The sequence below is a fragment of the Sinohyriopsis cumingii genome, chromosome 13, assembly GCF_028554795.1.
Source record: "Sinohyriopsis cumingii isolate HCF-2022 chromosome 13, ASM2855479v2, whole genome shotgun sequence".
NCBI lineage: Eukaryota > Metazoa > Mollusca > Bivalvia > Unionida > Unionidae > Sinohyriopsis > Sinohyriopsis cumingii.
The window spans coordinates 23,687,424-23,709,647 of record NC_142973.1 but is presented as its reverse complement, the minus strand read 5'-3'; the positions used below and the strand labels follow the sequence as shown (position 1 = coordinate 23,709,647).

Sequence of the window (22,224 nt, the reverse complement as noted above, 5' to 3'; positions counted from 1 at the left end):
AAGAACAACGGTAACTACTTTGCACACACGCAGATATATTCATGTTAAGAAGGGGGTGGCAGCCAAAAACTGGACTGTCTGATATAAAACCGGACGAACGGCCAGCCGATGAACAGCAGAATCTTGTCTTATACTATAACAATATTTAATATTGATATTACTACATCCATGATTAAACAACAAACAGACTTGTTATGTGTATGTATCAGATTTATTTTTATTAAATAATTGAATGCCATATTTAGCATGCAGATGATTCGATTAAGGAAAGGTAATGAAATTTAGGAGGTCGCGGAAATACTATTGATGCCGTATATAACCACAATTTTTCTCTTCGCTCCGTAGACATCGATAATGCTACGAGGGAGGATCTCTCATTTTGTCACTTGCTTATTTTAATTACAAGAATGAGAATAGTATCCTATTAAAAATCCCACAATATGCTTTTTAGCTTTTCATTTGTGGGGAGGGGGTATGTGTTTGTATCTTTGTTGGTTGATCCCTCCCCCCCCCCCAATAAAAACCCAATCAGCTTGAAAATAGAACTATGTTACTACTGATTTTTGCACTGAGAATGTGCACAAAATGCAGAAGAACATAAACGGTAAACAGCCGACATTAGCGCACGGAATACCGTAAGAAGTCTTCTTCAATCTGTTATTCATATTGATAGCCAGTACGTTTGAGCATAAAATTGAAAATAAACGAAATTTGGCTTGTTCCGAGTTAGCATATTTGAGTTTTTCAGAAAATCAATAAAATATATCTTTGTTATTCACTCGATGTAAGCAAATATCATCTGTATTATTTCACTGGAGATAAATGGATAGATAGGAGGGCAGACAGACAAAGTGTCTTTTTATGGTAAGAGGAAATAAACTTTGCATTTGCAATTTTTGTCGTCATTGTTTTGTTTTGTTTTTGTTTGTTTGTTTTTGTTCGTATTTTGGTGTTGCTTTTTGTTGTTGTTGTTGTTGTTGTTTGCCTGGATAAGCAATCTTATTAATATTCCTTTTGAAAGAGATTATCTGTGATGTAAAGAACTACGAAAACTGTAATAGTTACGGACTTAAAGTAAACATATACAACGTGTAGAGAGAGATAAACAGCATTCACTTTCGTAAGCTTCCTCATAAACGCAAACTGTTATATGGTGCCACTGGGCATTAATTGGAGAACAGCAGCATTAATTATTCCTCTGTTCCACAAGCTGTCAAACACTCCTTAGCCCGCGGCTTTGAGCAGTAACTATGGCAAGACGCGGGCTAATCACTGATTACCTAGCCAGCAAAGCACGTACCGATCGATAAAAACTTAAGTTATCTGCTGTTGGCAGTGAGTTAGCGTTAGCTAGGTTAGTCGGCCTGCGCTATCTCTGGCATGTACATAACGCTGAGTTTGACATAAAGATGTCGGATGATATTGTGATATTGTTCTTCATTGCTAGGACTTGTGCCACTTGGGGACATTTAAAACCTTAACACAGAGACAAGGAGTGACCGCAGGAAAGTTTTAATAACTCGGTTGTTGAACATTTGACAGAGCAGGGAATACGTTTCGATTATTTTAAATGGAAGACGAATGTATGGACATAAACTCGTGGGCATGGCAGCGTAGAAAGCGGAAGCAGAATTTTACAGCAACTGAGACGGACGCCATCCTGGATATGGTTGAGAAATACATGGACATTGTTCAGTCTAAACACACTGATTATGTGACCAACCAAAAGAAACAAGCGATTTGGTTAGAAATAACAGCAGCAGTGAACAAGATTGGGGTTACTTCGAGGACATGCCAAGAGGTTAAGGAAAAATGGAGGAATGTTTTTCAGCAAGCCAAGAGAGACTATGCGGAGTATATAAAAAATGCAGGGACCAGTGAGCAAAAGGATGCAGAAGGCCAGAAAGGCGCGGAAAACACAAATGTTCAGATTCACCCAGTATCTATGAGAATGATCAACATGCTGAAGAATTATCCAGGCTTCACACATAGACAAGACTGGAGGGATAAACGAATTGGTAAACTCTCTCTCTCTCTCTCTCTCTGAAGTTCTCATATACTTATGGGACGCCTATTCACAGTTAATCACATGAGAAAAGATACGACATAATAAAATCTAATCTACGTTGTGATAGGCAGTTAACCAAGTTGCGTAACTATGAATGAGAGGTGATACTCAGTTGAGTGTTTTTGTTTTTTTAAATTAACTTTAACGGTCTGTGGACTCGCACAGACATATAACATGTTAATTGATACTTTTAAGGAGAGGTCATAGGAAGGAGATAGTAGTCTCCTAAGATAAGATAGATAAGATTTTTTTTCTATAGACGGCATGATTTTAAACAACAGTTCAAAATAAGTAGCAATTGTCAATTTTTTTAACGCATATTAATTGTCACGGTTTGTATGCTTGTACAACAAAATATAACATGTCAATTGATTAATTAAGTACAGAGTTAATTAGGCATGTTTTGTTTTTCTTCCGCTATTACCGCGAGGGAGATTCCGCGAGATGTGGTTATAGTTTATGGCAATATGTTCACAATACCGGACCATAAATTCGATTTTATCATATCATTTGAAAATTTAGGATATAATTAGGATATAATTCAGTAATATGTTTAATATAAAAAGACTCAAATTTATTCAGTCCAATATTATATTTCGATATCATAACATTTTTATTTGATTACAGAAAACAACGAATAAAGTAAAAAATCGGCACCTTAAAAAGAAAAAGATTTTCTGAGGCCATTGCGACATTGATTTTTTAGTCGCTTGAGAGTAGAAAAGGCATTTATTAAACTGAATATTGCTGTGGTTTTAGTGCTGCGTGTCAGTGGGAAAATATGTGAAAATTACTAGAAAATATTGTTTGTTTTGGAGATTAAAATTACGGACATTTCTAAGTTTCTTGTTTATTATTAGTACATGTTGAGAACAGCTAACTTAGAAGTAGGTTGTTGTTGTTGTGGGGTTTAACGCCATTTTTCAGCACGATACTATACATGGCGGCCAGTATTAATGGTGGAGGAAGAACCCGGAAAACCCCGGAAAGAACCACCGACCCACGAGAAGCTACTGGCAAGCTTTCTCACATGCCCACATTGGCTGAATCTTAGACTCGAACCGCCGCAGACAGAGGTGAGATGGCAGTGATCCGTAACGAAGAGCGCTTTAGACCACTCGGCCACTCGGGGCCCCGTTAGAAGTAGGTACCAACTGAATAAAATGCAACAAGTCAAAACCGCCAATTAAACAATTTTTTTTAGAAAATTCAATCCAGAAAGATATTAAATATACAAGTTTCCTGGTAATCTGCTCCCTCTTACAAACAACTGAGTTCTGCACTTCCGAAATCAGTACTTTTGTTTCGCGTTATGGAACTATTTTGGCAAACCAACATAGTCATAACTGGAATGTCAAAGATTACGGTCACAGCGACGGAATAAAAATTGTACGTACGCAATAACCTGAGTTCTCCAACACACATGGGGTACATAAGAACCCCATATTTTGTTGTGGGGTCAGAAGTTCAAAGGCACTTTGACTGAAAATAAAAAATAGTTTCTGCACAGTAGCATTAGTTCGGCGTCAGATTCACGGATTGATTTAGTTTTGTGGGATTTAAACGCCGTTTTCTTTTAGCACATGAAAGGTTATATTGGGCGGCCAGTATATTTGGTGGAGGAAGGACCGGGAAAAACCCACCAACCCACGGGAGGCTACTGCAAGCTTTCTCATGTACCCAGGTTGGCTTGCACAAGTGAAAGCTGTCAATTTTGGGATCAGAGGGCAATGTCACTGTGACTGCAGTAAGAAAAATAGATTTTGCGTTGTACCTTCTGACTCTTTAGTTGTTGAAGGCTTGCCCTTAAGGTACGAAAGCGATCTGATCATTTTGAGGGTCAAAGTCCAAGGTCATTGTGGATTAAAACATGTATTTTGCTGAATAAATTTTGTTCTAGAACAAGTTCCTTGATAAAACTTTCTAGATGGCTTGCAGTTACAGTAAAAAAAGAAATCTAGCGATTTTAGGATGAAAAGAACATAGGTCAAGGTCATGGTAAGTATAATCAGACACTAATGGTTTCTGTACAGTAAATTTAGTGTTAAGTGCCTACATAGGGGACTATTAAATACATGGCAGGCTCATAATATGCCGTTTACGGTACTCTTGTTTCTTAATATCTTTCTTTATAACAAAAATAATTTCCTCGATGGCATGAACGGTCGGTGATAATGGAGACTTGGGTTTTCATGGTTTTCTGAAATGAGGTTCCAAGAGAGGACATCAGTGCACTTGCGGAAAACAAAGTTGTTACTCTCTTTAATATAAAATCATTACAAATTAATGATTTTTCTCTTTTGCGCTAAATATCGATCTAAGTTTGAAATGCTGGGGGTGAAGGTGGGGGAGGATTCTCTTGAATGTAGTGTCATGTCAGCTTTGCCAGTACATAAAACATATAAGTATTTTAGCAAGGAAAATAGGTCATTACCACTACGGGTGCTAACATTTGCGACAAAGGTGAATTACAGCGCACATCATATTACATGACCATGCGCGCATGTAAAATAAAATGAAGGAAAGAAAATATTCATCGAGGGCATAACAAGTACTTGCATATCACTTCTACCAACATAAACCTTTTGCCTGTGGTGATTTCAAATGTGAAGACCTGCCCATCAAATTTGTTTACTATACAAAAGTGTTGGCCCCCGTGTATGAAATAAGACAATTGAATCAGTTATTATAAACAAAACAAAATCGTATAAAACACTTGAAGGATACACTTCTATTGGAAAATAATTACAAGAAAGTTAATATAGAATGCAGTTGGCTGATCCGTTTCTATAGATATCACCAATTTCTTCATGAAATCGAGTGAGAGTATTCGAACTCAGTTGTCTAGTATGACTGCTTAACCTGCTGACTCTTTGCGGGTCACTCCAGATTCAATACTAGTAGTAGGTTGGGGTTGATTTATCACTCTAACTTCTAATGTAATACGGCCTGCAATGACATCTCTATTCCATCCAGCTTCTTATGGGTCGTAACTGCAATATGATCCCTTCTTCGTCCCTGTTTCTTTGCGTTGTTGTGTCGTTGTGTGGAACTATTTCCCCATTAAAATATATAAATAGGCAGCCTAAATAGTTCGTAAGGTCCTACTACTCGGATAGAAAGTCATCTCTCTAGTTACGTCAGATTTTGTCATATCGAATTCAAATAGACACTAACTGCTAATGTGGTTTCCAGGTCACATTTTTGCATATCATGAAGTAATCTGTGTACATACCACCTCATCAAACGGTATAGAAACTTAACGTATGACCTTAATCATTAATGTATCCAATTAATATATAAATTCTAGCTCCGTTTCTGTCTATAAAAAGAGAGTAGCACTTGAAGATTAATGTATATCTTTGATAGACTATTTAGTATCACTAATGGAGCATAGCATAGTCTTTTGATAACTCATCACGTCCTACCGTGAGGGCTATCAGTCGTTATCTGGACAAAATGGCGGCCAACAGGCTCTCAAATGCTAATACGCGATTAAAAGATTCAGTTCATGTCATAATTACAATATTAATAGTTCATTGGCGTAACATCCTATCAACTGGAGGAGGCTATCAATTCCTAGCATACACGATTCGTATGACATACACGAATAAATTCGAAGAGTCTTATCAAGAATCTAGTGTATGAATTCTTAGAATAAATTAGTCATATAACAGTTAAGACATGAATTCAAACGATTATCTTCGGATCAAAAATAAAATTCTATGAAATTCTTAGATAAAGTAAATTCAGACAACTATCTCTGACTGATGTCAGAGAAATTGTGTGAAACTAAGATACGGTACCTTGCTCCCCCCCCCCCCCCTTAATCGTCTCTTTACCCTTTTACAGAATCGTCTCTCAATATTTTCATTACATATACGTCCCTTAGACTTTTCATTTCACAAGAAAAAATAATTGTCTTCGGAGTCATGATCTCAGCTAGACTAATATTTCGATGTAGAAGATTTGAAAAAACACGAAATTTTGGCTGGAAAGACCACCCTTTATCTATCTTAGCCAGTCAGGATTAGATTTATCTAACCTCCGTTATTTGCTCACTGAGGTTTGAGTAATTCTTCATATTTTCGCGCTTTCTTAATAAAACCTGTTTCTGCAGTTTCATCTTATGCCACGTATTTCAAGAAAGACTAAAGGTGTCATTAGCATCAATTAAACTCATTGCATTTGCCGATAATTTTAATAAAATTCACCTCGCCTTGGCCATTCTGCCTGACCGTTCTCAAGCGGACCCTCATTAAAAATCAATCATGCCCAAACCAGGAACATCAATGCACGGCATTGTAGCCCAGGCTCTGGCCGTAGCACGTTTCCTAAACACATTAATCAGCTTAATTGGCTTTGTGTCTCGCTGACTTATTAACGCTAACTCACTTATCTCTAAGATGACATAACATCTTACAAATTCTTACTGTTACACTGTCTTTGATTGCGATGCATCGATCTGGGGACCACAGTGGTCCATCTATAAAAGTTCTGTTATAAGTACCCCTCCTAAATGTATGGTCATGGCAACATTAGGTGTCACTAAAATAATGTTCATGATGTCTAGATGGTCATGAATAAAAATGGTACTGATCTAAAGTCTAATTTGGTAACCAAGGCAACCATGTTGAAAAATGTCTTATTGCAACTTCTCCTGAACTGAACGTGAGGTTTTCACCAAAAGATGTATTACGTCCAGTTGGTCTTAAATGGGCATGGTTCCAATCTGATATCCTCAATGGCTGTCACATTTGCCATCTTGACAATCCTGAAATGAAAGTAGTCCCAATCTAACGTCATTACGGCCTGCAAAGCAAACATCTTATTTCTACCCGTCCTAAATGGAAAGTCATACTGATACGGGGTTTTCACCAAAATACATGTTATGATTTATACTTGGTTTTAAATGAAAAATGCGTTGATCTGGGGTCACATGGCTGCCACAGTGGCCATCTTGAAAATCATGTATTAATACTTCGTCTGAGATAATGCTTATATTATCACGGGGTTTTCACTAAAAGACATCTTATACTGTTTTGTGGATCTTGAATTAAAATTGTGATGTTCTGACGTCAAATATATGACCATCTAGAAAATTTCGTTTTAGCTACTCCTTTTGAAAGGAAAGCAATGTTGACATGGGGTTTTCATCAGAAGAGTTTTTATGTTTGTCTACTTGGACCCAAATGAAAGTTGCCTGGACCATAATGAAAACGACTAAACCTCATTATGGCCAACATCGTAGCTATCTTAAATATATTGTTATCTTTACTCTTCTCCAAATATAGTAGTTCAACATGGAGTTTTACCAATGGACTACTTATGATAACTATTTGGTCCTGGATGAAAATGGCACCATTCGGATAACCAATATGGCTGCTATGACGGCTGTTGTGAAATCTTGCTGTCACTAACCCCCTGACTGGATGAACATTACGAAGTGAGGCTTTAATACAAAGAAAACGCCAAAAACAACTTTTAATGCTGTCTAGTTTGTCCTAAATGAAAATGGCATCAATCTCACAACCAGTATGTGTACCACAAAAACGAATTCAAAATCCTTGTTATCGCTGAAGCATGTCAGAGATGGTTTCAACACTCCGCAGTTAAAGAAGAAAGTCTTTTCCTGAATTCCTGGAAAATCTTTTCTCCCAGAAGAGTGACAGTCTCTTCAACGGACTCTTATTTAATGTTATGTTTTGTTTAATTTTTTTAACATTTAAGTTTCTCATGTTTTAAAAATACTTTTACAATTTGTTTAAAAATTAGTTATTTTCTTAAAACTTACAATTAAAACTTTTGAAACATTATCTGGATTTTTTCTTTAGTATCAGAAATTTGGTGCAATATGTTTAATGTTTTCAGTTACACTTGTAGAATTGTGTAAAAACAAAATTCGTAATATTAGTTTTTCTTGGTGACGGTTCTTTTTGTATTGTTAATTGTTATAAACAGCACGATTTCCAATAACTAGCAAAAATTTTCTCTTCGATTTCTTTTTAGTCTCTGCTAAATTCCGTAGTAATTTAGGAAATTTTGCATTACTTTTAGCTTCGGCCGTAGTTTTAATTGTACTGGTCATAGACGAGAAGAGTTTATGGGATGGTCTGTTGTCCGACGCCTGTCAGTCCGTTAGCACGCGTACGTTATCGCTACTACTCATAAGCTACTTGGATGATTGCCTTGAATCTTTACACCAATTTTTTTGCCGTACTTTAATTGGTCCAAAATGGAAACTGGTGCTACTCAGAGATTCAATATGGCCTGAACATGGGAATTTTGAAAATATTGTTATTGCTATTCCTTCATTTGAAAGCTTATCCAGGTTGTAACTGAAAAAAGCCGACATTGTCTTTAATTGATATAATTTCATTTCCTCTGCAGACTATTGTTTGAAATCAATTACAGATTACTGAAATCAGCACCTGACCCTTTGCTGCGGTATTGAAAGCACATGTTTCAAACACGTTTAGATCCAGAAAATGCCTCGGGACTATGGCTTTCTCTGCAGAGAAGCTGTCCTCAAGGATATGTATGTGCTGACAAATATCAGGTTGATCATAAACATTCTGAAATTTTAAGTTATTGAAGTTATAATATCATGGTATTAGCATAGGTTTAATATGGGGACTGAATTAGTACCGTGAGTGCTGAAAAATGGCGTTAAACCCACAACAACAACCTCTACAATGGCTGAGGCGAAAGAAATAAGGTACTTGCGAACGAAACGATACTTGTGTACCTTCATCCCGTTCTTTTTAAATGATACTTTTCGTAAGCCATAAACATCGTCACACACGTCTTATTTAGGCGTAGGTAGTAATACTGATTTAATACATGAGCAACAAGAATTAATTCATTGAAAGTTTAGGCATATATATTAATTACTCTTTCACTTGCTGAATATTTAATATTTGTCGCGTTGTAAGAGAATGACTCATTGATAGGCACCATTGGTTTCAGCATTATCTGAATCATTTTCAGTTTTATGAGAATGTTTAGAAAAGATTTTGGAAGCGAAAGTTACTATAATCGTCTTCTAAATCAGATTCAGGTCTTGATGAATCAGAATTAAAAAAAAAACATTCTAAGAAGAAAAATCATAATCGATCCATAATTTAAAAACTTTCGTATGTTTTAACAAGTTTTTAATGAAAATGGCTGTATCACAATCAGATTTAACATTTCCATTCTGCCATTTTCTCTGTAGTTTAGGTCCGTTGGCCTAATGGTTAGAGCGTCCGCCTCGGATGCGGAAGGTCGTGGGTTCGAACCCTGGCTGAATCATACCAAAGACTTATTAAAATATGGTACTAATAGCCAGGGGCGGATTAAGGCTCACTGGTGCCCTAAGCACTGACAAATCTTGGTGCCCCCCTCCTTTCCACGTACACCTGGGAAGATAACCCTAGGGTGCACCATGATCAAGAAACAGAACATTATGATCAATTTGCACTAGCTTTATCAAATTTTTTTTGGAAATCTTCATTCGTTTTTTTTTTCTTTTCACCCTTTTCTCAACTTCGTGGTGCCCCCTTTGGCCCTGGTGCCCTATGCACGTGCTTAGTCTGCTTAATGGTTAATACGCCCCTGCTAATAGCTACCTCGCTATGCGCTCAGCATTAAGAGGTTAGTGTTAGGACTGGTCGGCCAGGATAATGTGACTGAGTGGGACATGATGATACATGTCTGTCGCATAATGCCCCAGAGTTAGACATCACTATTAACTGCCACACTGCAGACATCGTAGTGATATGACTGGAAAAATTGTTAAAGCTACGATAAAAAAATCAAAATTACACACACACACACACACACACACACACACACACTGAAGTGTTGATTGATGTCTGAAATAATTCTGAACATAACCAAGGATTGGGATAACTTTATCAACTTGTTGCTGTAAATTTTCTTCTCAGATATAATGCATCTCTCTTCATACTTAAGTTGTCTATTGTGCAGTTCATTTAGAACCATTGATAAGTTCATTTTAATACCATACAATATTTTCAGTAAGGTATATTCATATCATCTTTTGGGCATACGTATAGTAGAAAGAGTTACTATAAATATTCAGACAGAAAGACTTAGTAGAGATATTCAAAGCTTTTAGAATTAATGCCTAGTCTGCAAATTTCAACATTTTTGTTGTAGAGACTAAATTTCCACAGTAATTTACATGAAATCCTTCTGTATCTACCTCACTTTAGTTCAGGACAAGAAGCATTAACAGTTTTGCGTCGATCTCTCCATTTTCCCGCATTGATTCATTACATATAGACCATAGATTATTTGTTTCTAAATTATTTTAGATTTAGAAAGAATACAAGGCATTATTAGTGTAGGAAATCGTATACGTCATCAGCGTCAGAATACTACGCTTATCTATTTTATCAGTATACACAATTAACATTAGATAAGAGAGTTAGTTACTTTATCGTATTTATTGTATATCATTATCTATGCCACTTTGTGATAGAAAAAGTATATTTGCAGATAACTTGTATTTAATTTTATTCTTAATTGAGCGCCGATCTGACATACAAAATGGCCGCCATAGTGGCCTTTGATATGTCTTCTTAAAAGTATATTTCTTCTCAAGCATAGGTACTAACCAAGTCAAATTCAAATGTTCTTTCAAGATGACCTTCGTTTATCATGAACTACTTTGATTCATACTGTAGGAAGATTATAGATATACATCTATACTCTAATAAGTACGAACTAAAAGGTACAACGATTAGACTTTGAGATACCTATAAAGTTTAATAAAAAGAGAGTTTACAAGTTTTCAGTATATATTCTGGTAAGAAAATTAACTTATATATAATATATATGGTGTGTCATTAATCTACTCAGAAATATTTACGTTGTTAGATGTACTTGAAAAAAATGTTTGAGAGTGAGATGGATGAAACAAGCTTGTATAAACATAAATAATCCCCCCCCCCGTTTAGAATGCATAATGTATATCACTATTATTTGCTTAAATACTTACATATTTTGAGGTACATGTACATGGAAAGTTCGATAAATAGAGAGGTAACACGCCAAGCATTAGAGGGTACTTATGTCTCCAAATTACCGCTGTAACGTTAGCAAGGTAGATACTTGTTGATTAGAAGCTTAAGTGTAACACCCATTAACACAAATAGAAGCCAGGGTTTAAGATTTAAGCTTGTTTGATAAAAGATTAGCATGCCATACATAGAGAATTAGTTGTATTACCTAATTATTACGTAAGTAAGAAGTATACAACATGCCGATTAATAGGTAATTAATATATATATATATATATATATATATTACACATTTTTTGATAATCTTAAACACTTTGGAAGTTAGAACATTGTAGATAAGACGACTTAATTACATATTTAGCACCAGTATACTAGTACTCTTCAACATTAGAAAATGCAAGATTGAGTAAATTTCTGGCTAGTAAATTGAAATTTAAGTGTTGAGGAGAAATAAATCTTTATGTGCAATTTCCTCACTGAACGTCTAATTGATGTTCCCAAATTGATTTTCAAATTTTATATATATATATATATATATATATATATATATATATATATATATATATATATATATATATGATACTTTGTGTTTAGTTTTTCCATCTTTGTCTTCTTCATTTCACCACAGCTATTACATTTGACTTCCATTTTAAATTTATCTGATTTGAGGCTCTAGCGGTTATAGACCACAAGAACTTATGGGATGGTCTATTGACCATCTTCCATCCGTTCGTTACTGCTCACGTCTGTTATCGCTACTCCTCCGAAACTACTTGGAAGATTGCCTTGAATCTTTACACACACATTTATTCCTTGGTCTTCTTGGTCCTTAATGAAAATGTTGCTGATCCGACATCAAATATGGCCGCCACAACAGCTATCTTGAAAATCTTGTCATCGCAACTCGTCCTCATTGGATGGTTATGTCAACAAGAGGTTCTTACCAAAATTGTTCTTATGATGTCTAACTGGTTCGCAATGAAATTGGTGCCATTTGGACGTCCTATACGTCAGCCAGAACATCCATATTGAAAATATTGTTATCGTCGCTCTTCCTGTATGGGTGGTCATATTAACATGGGTTTTCACGGAGGTGCCGATCTGTTCTAATATGGTCGCCACTGCCACCTTTTTGAAAATCTTGTTATCGCTACTCCTCCTGAATTGATGGTCGTATTAAAATGGTGTTTACACTAAAATACTTCTTTTAATATATGGCAATATGTAACTAAAATGGTGCCAATCTGATATCCAAATATGGCAGCCATCTTAGAAACATTTTAATCCCAATTCAGTTTGAACAGAAAGTCATATTGATGTGAGGTTTTCACCCGAAGACATATGAAGTCAAGTTGTTTTTTATATAAAAAATGATGTCTAATATGATATCTACAGTACGTGTCTCGAATATCTTGTTATGGCTACTCCTTCTGCAAGAAATGTCAGATCCTACACATATTATTATCTCTATACCTCTCGAAATGGAAGGCTATATCAAGATGGGGTTTTCACCAATGAATTTCGTATGATACCTTGTTGGTCCTAAATGAAACTGATGCCAGTCGTACATCCTATACAAATGCTAAGACAACTTTCTTAAAATTCTTGTCAAAACGTACCCTGAATGGATGTTTACATGATACGGTGTTTCCACCAAAAGGCTTCTAAGCTGACATCCAATATGTGTACAACAGCAGCAGATTTGAAAATATTTCAGTCGTGAACAGGATCAGATGATTTCAACACTAGTCAGTTAAAAAAAGAGATGATCTTATCTTGAATTCCCGGAAATCCACTTCTCCCAGTAGAGCGCCAGTTCCTTCGAGGGACTCTTGTTATATTTGTAGCACTCCATCCAAGGAACTTCCCTTCCTATGTTTGGTTTGCAATATCAATAGTAGACGTAAATACTTTAAAGGGCAGCGTGGGAAACAAGGATACCACATGACTATGATGAAAACGGTAAATGGTGGAATGTCTTCAGGTACAGGGCTGCACAGAGGACGGGTATCATGATCATATTTTGATATAATCGATCTGCCAACAGTCATAACAAATGAATTTGCATCCCTGTTCCTCATACTATTAAAAATAAAATCATATATATGTAAATCATATATATGGACCCTTAGAGTGATTGATCTGGTCAACACAAGAACACAATGACTAGCAAATATAGACCCAGGATGACTGATAGGGTAGATGGGGGTGGGTGAAAAATAATACCTTATATAGAATGTGTGCATAGAAAAGCTAATTATAGGTTATTAAACATTACCACCCCTAGCCAAACGACCGATTCGATATGTTTAGGTCGGCTAGTTCCCATATATATTAGATGCTATATGAACTTGGCTGTAAAGACAGAAATGTGAGAATTTTCCAAATGGTAAATGAACTTGGCAATAAAGAGAGAATTTGGGACTTTTCCAAATTATATCACTCGGCTGATGACGTCTGTGGAAAGCAGTTTCACCAACTGTATATCTACACTATTGTATCTGGATTACCAGTGACTTCCAGTAAAGGCTGGATGACAACTAAGGAAGATTGGTGACACCTGGAGAGACATGTGACGTCCAGGAAAGACTGGATGACAACTAAGGAAGATTAGTGACACCTGGGGAGACAGATGACTTCTAGGAAATACTAGTACCTGAGTCAAGATGTGATGGCTTCTCGTCTTGCAGTCTTTGGAAAAAGACATTTAAAGCATGCTGCAAGTAATAACAAAATAAAATACCCAAAGGCCTTGGGGAGGGAGGCGAGGATAGACCCAACTGGACGGATACAACGACGACGAAAATAGTATCCAAACGACATTGAATGGTGTTAAGGCGGAAACAAAATGCCATTGCGGGAAAGTATGGAGAAAAGTCTGGAAAGATGGATTTTGGAAAGTTACCTACTCCGATCACCACAGATAACAGCCTTTTGGTAACTGTAGAAGAATCGATCCCATAGAACCACCGAGCAAACTTATAGACCTGAAAGAACCGACTTGGAAAGAGGTTTATGATGTTGTGAAGAAAGCCCAATTCTGTTCACTACAGGGTTCAGCGATAATACCGTATAAGGTGTACAAGAAATACCCGAAGCTTTAGAGACGGTTGTGGCAACTTCTTCGCACAGTATGGAGGAAGCTTAAACTTCCAGGTTGTTGGCAACAGACTGAAGGTTGCTTCACACAAAAGGACTAGGACTCCAGATCGATCGAGCAATTCAGGACAATCTCACTAGCGTTGAACGGAAGATCTTCTCTATCCTGACAAAACGGATGACAGCATACATGACAGATAACAGATATGTAGACACATCTGCCCAAAAGGGTGGAATTCCAGGATTTTCTGATTGTGTTGGACATAACAGCGCCTTGACCCAATTGAAACTAGAATAAACCGGAAAACCCTGACAGTCGTGTTTGCTCGACCTAGCTAATGCGTATGGTTCAATACCCCATCAACTGATTGAGACAGCTCTACATCACTACCATGTCCCTAATCATGTTGGCAAGTTGATCATGAGCTACTTCAGCAATATACACTTGAGATTCGCAATAAGTTCGCAACTACATGTCTGAAAGTGGAAAAGGGCACTGTAACGGGGTGTGCTATCTCAGTAATTTTGTTTATTGATGGGAATGAACCGCATCATCAAAGCTGCTCAAAGAGTCCAGAGGTCCCAAAACAGATTCGGGCATTCGTCTCCCTTCTAATGGAGGGTTTATGGATGATATGACGATAACAACACAGACCTACGTGTCCAGGCTAAATGGGTTCTCTCTGCCTTAGATGAGACAACTGGTTGGGTAAGAATAAACTTTAAACCAAAGAGGTCCAGGTGTCTGGTGGTAAAGAAGAGGGTGTCACAAACAGTTCAGACTGATGATACAAGGTGAAAACATACCTACATTATCGGACAATCCGATCAGATGCCTTGGAAAATGGTTCCACGCAAGCCTGACAGACAACAATAATTCAGTTAAACTCAGGCAGCAGGCAGATGAAGTGTTGCGGAAGATTGACAAATCAGGACTTTTAGGGAAGTTTAAGGCCTGTGTCTACCAGAATGTTCTTCTTGCGGGGCTCATATGGCTACTGATGGTTACTGAGATCCCTACCAGTACAGTAGAGAAGTTAGAACAGATAATAAACAATCACATTTACGGCGATGGCGTGGTGTTCCTCCATCATTTACCAGCATCGGGTTATATGGCATAATCAATAAACTACAGCTGTCCCTTACATCATTGGTAGAGGAATATGAGGTACCAGAAATAAGACTTCTTCTTGTCCCTAGGGATTCGTGAGACGAGAAAATCAAAGGTGCTGGCATTCGAGTACGAACTGGAAGAAAATGGTCAGTGAGCCAAGCAGTGGACCAGGAAGAGAGCAGACTAAGGCAGAGGGACATTGTAAGTTCAACAAATGTTGGGAGGGAAGGACTAGGGTAAAGAACAAGGCAAACATGGAAGAATGTGAACAAAGTTGAAATGAGAAAGATGGTCCAAGAGGATATCGGTAGGGCAGGGGAGGAATCAAGATCAGCAGAGGCAGTCCAAATGGGGATCCAAACTAATTAGACAAAGTGATTACTGCCAGAAAGGAAACTTACATGGGAAGATATATGGCTGCGGTTTCTGCTTTGATCGGCGTATGTCCTCCTACCGTCACCAGCCAACCTAGTGAAGTGGAAGCTCTTAAAAGACACATTATGTCAACTGTGTCAAGGAAGAAGAACACTCGCTCACATATTGTCAGGATGACAGGTTGCACTGGCCCAATGTCACTACAGATAGAGACATGACAAAGTACTGAGGGAGATGACTGTTATATATGAAAGAGAAAGGAGTAAAGAGAGAATCTCAAAGAAAACAGGTCATCAGTTCATCGGGTTTGTTAAAGTGGGACAACGGCAAAAGACCGCAGCGGCGGTGAATACTGGACTGTTTCAGGAAGCAAAGTCATGGGAGATGTCGGTCGACATGGGCAGGAAACTGGTATGTCGTTCAGACATTCCACCGCTCTGACATTGCCATCTGGTCACCAGCTACAAAGAAAATTATCTTGGTGGAACTTACTATGCCATGGGAAGAGAGTACAGAAGACGCTCATGACAAAAAGAGAATGAAGTACAAAGAGTTAATAGAGTCTTACAGGGGCAGAGGATGGAAAGCATGAATATTCCTTGTGGAAGTTGATGGTAGATGGATTCCAGCCCAGTATGATGATGCTCAGTGCACTAGGAATAAAAGGAAGGGCACGCAAGACATCTGTGCAAACACTGGGCAGGTCCACAGAGAAGCGTCTAGTTGGCTCCGGCTCAGACGCGAAGACAAAATAGGGCAGCCATTACAGACGGGTAGTACCTGATCAATACTGCCGCCCCGCCATCTGGAGGGTGTTCAGAGATAAGGGACGAAACACCCGTGGAAAGATGGGCACACTGCTGATTACGTCTGTGGAAAACAGTTTCACCAACTTTATATCTACACTTGGATCAAAGATAGAAGATTGATACTTTTCCAAACATAATATACCATAGAAAATGTTCTGGTACCTGAATTACTTTATTTCCTTAAGACGTGAACGATTGTTTATTCAAGACATTTAAGGGTCAGAGTATTACACGTGGTAATTTAGACTTCTTTGTTTCTTACTTCGTCTTAAACACACACACACACACACACACACACACTTTCATTCAGAAACAATCTCCTTTCCAAGCTATTAAACACGAGTACAAGGAATTTAAATACAAGCATAATCACATGTACCAGTGCTGATTGAATTGCTGAAGATGTCAGACATTTGTTTGTTTAATTATCTTTTTCTTCATCATCATCATTGCAATTGTCACCATTATTATCTCAATACACACATTCCTTTGGTCGTGTTATTTTTTCTTCTTGTAATTATTTTTTATTACGACGGAAATAATGTCTTACTTGTACCGTTGCTAATTTTGTACATCGTATTCAGTTAAATATCGTGTAGTAAGGATTTAACCCTCGTCATATGCGCCAAACAGTGCTTATAGTAAAAAATACTTCTTTAATTAGAACACACTTAAACGCCCACCCTCTCTGCTAATTATGGATTAAGTGCAAGTGTCTTTTCACTCTTGCAAGGTCAGCGACACTAAATACAAACGTGAGGGATGAGAGAATCAAGTTTAGGGAAAGTAGTAATTCACCCAGAAGATAAACTTTAAGCACATTTAATTAATGAAAGGCAGAATTTATCTTTAATTGTTGCATCAGCCCTGTAATAAAGGATCAAAACGAGTACTCTGAACATTGAGAGAGGGAAAGAAGATCAGTTAAATACTCAAAGACAAGATATGAGAAAATACAACAGTATCTTTTCATTCAATAACTGTATTTTTTTTAACCTTTTGCGGCCATTTCAAAGTCACAATCAAAGAGTACAGAAGAAAGAAAAAAGAAAAAACGTTTTGTAATACATAGTTTAGCCTTCCAACAGGAATATGTGGGACTGTATTCACATTGAATCATCAGCTTTGAAAAGGTGTATAATTACATGGAGCTATAAAAGCAAATTAAATAAGAAAGAATCTGTACTTACATGCACCTCAAAGAAGAACATATCCATCAAAAATAAACGAATAAAATTCCATAAAATGAACTTCAAGTTATCACCAATATATTTATCGAAAACAAAAGCTATAGATCGAAAGCGAATCCATAAAATTAAGGGCATCAACTTCTGCTTTTTTCCAAGTGGACACGTTTCCTCCTTGCTTGTTCCGACGGTGTTACGCTCCGCAGTTCTGTGCTTTAGTAATCACCTATAATCAATATGACCAATATAAATTGTCCTAAAAATATCCTGGCGAAAAATCCTTTAAAGTTCCTAGTTTTTGTTTTCGTTGAAATAAGTAAATTTGTTATAACTATGTTATAATCTCAGACCGTTGGTGTGTTAACAATTTCATTTCCGTGCAATATTTTGAGTTGTGGACTACTTTCTGTTAACTTGTGGAAGGCTTGCACTTGGGTAGGGAAGAATGCTTTTGATTTCGTGGTCAAAAGCTCAGATGTTAAGGTCGTTGTGGCTTAAAGAAAGAATAAATATTTCAGGACAGGAACTCTAGTTCGCCACAATTTAGACTTAGCAAACTTAAATTGGGGTAAGGAAGGATACTATTGATTTTGGAGTGAAATGAAAATGACCTTGGTCTATGTGACTGAAAGATTAAAAAATGGTACTGCACAATGACATTAATTGTACATCACATACCAGAACGAAACGTTGCACTCGGAGTAAAGAAGAAGTCTATTGATTTCGCAGTCAAAAGGTGTTAAATTGACCTCAATGCAGGAACCACTTTTCATATTTAAGTCAGAGTGACTTTATCCTACCAAGGTGTTAATGTTATCCTACCAAGGTCTTAGTGTTATCCTACCAAGGTGTTAATGTTATCCTACTCGGTTAGTGTTATCCTACCAAGGTGTTAATGTTATCCTACTCGGTTAGTGTTATCCTACCAAGGTGTTAATGTTATCCTACCAAGGTCTTAGTGTTATCCTACCAAAGTATTAGTGTTCTCCTACCGAAGTATTAGTGTTAATCTACCAAAAGCAGTATGATGCTGAAAGCGAACCACGACAGTCGGGACATATCATACCTAAAGATAACAATACCTAACAAGAAATGCAATGCTTTATCAGGAATAATACTAGAATTAAGTGCACTGGGAATTGCAAAGGCCACGAGAATATTAACCTTTAGTGTGTCGTGGATCTGGATTTTAATCAGATTGTATATATGCCGGTTGGAAGACTTTTTTGCGCACGATTAATGTTGATAAAATAAAATAAAATAGTTCTTTAGAATGTTGCGCTAATGAATGCCTACTTCAACGATAAAAGTCATAATTTACGAAACTTCAAACCGCGTACAATTGCTATGCCACATAATATAAGGCCCTCCAAAATTTTAAGTAGCTCCTGGCAAGAAAATATGTCGCAATGGTAGCCGTCGCGTGTATGATTGATAACTTAAGCTAGAGAATTATGTTCAGTTATTCACCAAGTGAATTTATGAGTACTAGCGGCAAGAAATTGCCCAGTAAATTACACTTCACTTATATCAGTGAATTATTTTTAGCATGTAACCACTAATTTTACAGTAAAGACGCCTCAGGTATATACTAATAACAAATCATTATTAAAGCCGAATTATATGCAGTTATAGAAAATAGAAAGATAGTCAGAAAACGAGGTATCAGGTTCTTTTTTCGAAAGTTTTTAAACTCCACGGCATGATTTAATGATTCACAATCAATTTTCCAGAGGCTGTTAACTCCAGTTACGGAAATGATCGTTCAGGCATTTGCAACGTCTCACAGAGAAGTTTCTTCGAAGACACGAGAATGGACGAGGAAGACAGCAGCAGCAACAGCAGTCTGCACGGGATTGGTAATGGGTATTCAGTCCGCGCTAGTCAACCGGGAAACGGTTCAATTCCAGTGGGCCTCGCTGTGAGTCAACAAGAAGCCAGCTCTATTCATTCGCGGTTAATTATAGACCATAATACCAGTAATTACAATATTCGTCAGAGGAACTTCTCGAATCCTTTAAATGAACATCAAAGGAGACGTGAGAAAATATCTGTTGAAAACATTAAACATGAAGTGATTGAAATCTTTGACCTCGATACCAATGACTCTCAGCAGTCTGACGACGAGATGAGATCATCGCCATCACCAAACGTACAAAGTACGGAGGGAAGTTCACATGGTACTCCTCCGGCATCAACCGAGAACACTGGCACACTACTGCTAAGCTCATCACCTCCTGCTATCCTCGATGTGCAAAGTATGTCATCTGCATATAATTGTGATGTCAGTGTATCCATACCTTCTAGCCTATATCATAATCGAGCTCAGGTACAGGATGATAGCACAGCGCAAACTGAGAATCCATACACGCATTCGCCTCTAACAATTCAAAATCCACAATCTTTTCAAGGACAAAAAGAAAATTCAACAATATTTATTTTGCCCAACGCTGACCCTTTGGACCAAACATCTTTACAGTCGTCGCAAGCGCCAGAAGATGAGCATAACAAGAAAGCAGTAAATGGGTCAAGTGAAGTACAAGGACCAGAAATACTAGATAGAAGATTGCAGACATTCAAACATGAAAATGATTTCTCTCGGAAAAGAACGTTTGAAGACATGGATAAGGAGGCGACATTCCCAACCACCCGGGATGTACTTAAAATGCAATATGAGGTTTTGATGGAAGAAAAGAAGAAAATTCGCTTGGAGCAAAGAAATTTAAACCTCAGAAACAAAAAGTTGAGCCTTGATATCAAACGATTAGAAAAAGGGCTTGAATCTAGTTTCTAGAAAGGGTCAGCTGTTGTGCTCATGTATGCTACCTCTAATGTTTTCTTAAAGAAACAAAGAAAAGAAATTATTAAATAAAGTATTAAACTGTTTCGTCATTGCCTTTGTTCTTTCTTTCTAAGAATATTACTGTTACTTATAACGCCGCTTCTGATTGGCCAAACGCCAAAATTTGTTGCTGTAAAATCCACGACAGATTGCTAAAATGTTAATGTCATCGTGTCGTCACTAGTCGAAAAGCATCGACTAAAGCTCGGAAGTAACTGTTGCGAGAAGGTAAGATACTGGCGGACAAATATACGGTTGTAGAATAGATCATCATTATTAAAGAAAGACGCTGAAAATTAAATTTAAAGACGTTTAAACATCAATTAAAATATTTCCGCTTTGAATTTTTAATGTATTTCATGGAACTTTGGGATACAAAACAAAACATTATTCAGTTTCCATAGTGAAACTGCCCTCCAAACAACGCCACTTACAACACAAATTGTTTGACCCCCTAGTCAGCCTCGATATGACTGAAATTGGCCTATCACTTAACGATATTATAAATATCGCCCTTGTTGTGGCAGACATCGGCCTATGAGTTAACGATATTATTGCTATGTGGGTAATATATTAACAAAAATGGCGTCATTTTGTTTTCCTAACATCTTAACCCATGATGCCCAGTGAATTTACGCTCACGTCTTTACTACTGTTAAAGTCTTTAAATCCACAAATACATGGTTGTTATCCCGCTTGAGTCCAGGCTTTCTTTTCTTTTCCAAACCTGCCCTTTAAACTTAACATCAGTCTCTTTTTTCTTTATTTCCCCTCTCCTTAACTGCTTCCTCCTTTCATTCTTATCTTTGTTACCCTTCTGTTCTTCATTCTTACCTCCCTTTCAGTCATAACAAGAAAATAGCCTACGTGCCACAGGAACCATTTCCGATCCATTGCGATGTAACTGAAGTAATGACCACAACAGTTTTTATTGACACAGTGGTAGATTTGAGTTATCGACCTCGCATTCCACCGGCGCGCCCAAAATGTGCAAATGATGCCATACATCTTGCTGTTGTCGTCAAAATAAGAGAAATAATGTATCAGAGGTGATGGAGCGTATGCTAGCTCAGCTTAAACAGCTGGCCGGTGAGCTCTGTGACGAAACAGGTGTATTAAAGAAGTCATCTGGGCACGTCGCAAATGCTATTTAAGATCATTCTGTTAAGAATTCTTACACTAAATTAATGGTGCGCGTCAAAGATTTTAAAATGTGTCCAGGTGTAACATATTAGGAACAAGAAGGCCAGGGCCTGAATATCAAACCCATTATTCAAATATTGCTGTGAAACGTATGACCTTGACCACAAGGACAAAAAGGAATAACATAATGAATTAACTTGGTTTCTTATTGTTCATCCAATGTATGAACAAAATTCATCAGTGATCTAGGATTGGAAATGTAAACAAATGACCAAACGGTAACTAAAACCTTAACGCAAATTTTCTGTGACTATGTCCATCACCCGCAGATCATAATAATTCATCCCATGTATGAGCAAAGTCCATCACGGGTTTACGAAAAACTGTACACAAAGAAAATAATTTTTTTAAACAAAAACGTAACGCAAATTTGCTATAAGTGGCCTTTACCACAAGGTAAAGGCGACAGGCGAACATGTAGAATGAATTAGCTTCAAGCCAAGTATGTATGATGAGTCTGTTTAAAGGAGTCTATGAAAACTTGGACTAAAATATTAG

The 22,224-nt window shown here is 37.2% G+C and overlaps 1 protein-coding gene across 1 annotated transcript; it reads left to right on the top strand.

The window, feature by feature from the left end:
* Positions 1-1,212: 1,212 nt before the first annotated feature.
* On the top strand, positions 1,213-20,568 carry LOC149785055 (uncharacterized). The gene is made up of 2 exons (XM_089978773.1): positions 1,213-2,018; positions 19,415-20,568. Exons 1-2 carry the CDS (start codon positions 1,571-1,573, stop codon positions 20,473-20,475), a joined length of 1,509 nt encoding a protein of 502 aa, XP_089834899.1. The 5' UTR covers positions 1,213-1,570; the 3' UTR covers positions 20,476-20,568.
* Positions 20,569-22,224: the final 1,656 nt, after the last annotated feature.

Coding starts and splice junctions, on each gene's coding strand:
- LOC149785055 (XM_089978773.1), top strand. CDS start 1,571: ATGGAAGACGAATGTATGGACATAAACTCGTGGGCATGGCAGCGTAGA. Junction 2,019..19,414: donor CTGGAGGGATAAACGAATTG/GTAAACTCTCTC, acceptor TCAATTTTCCAG/AGGCTGTTAACTCCAGTTAC.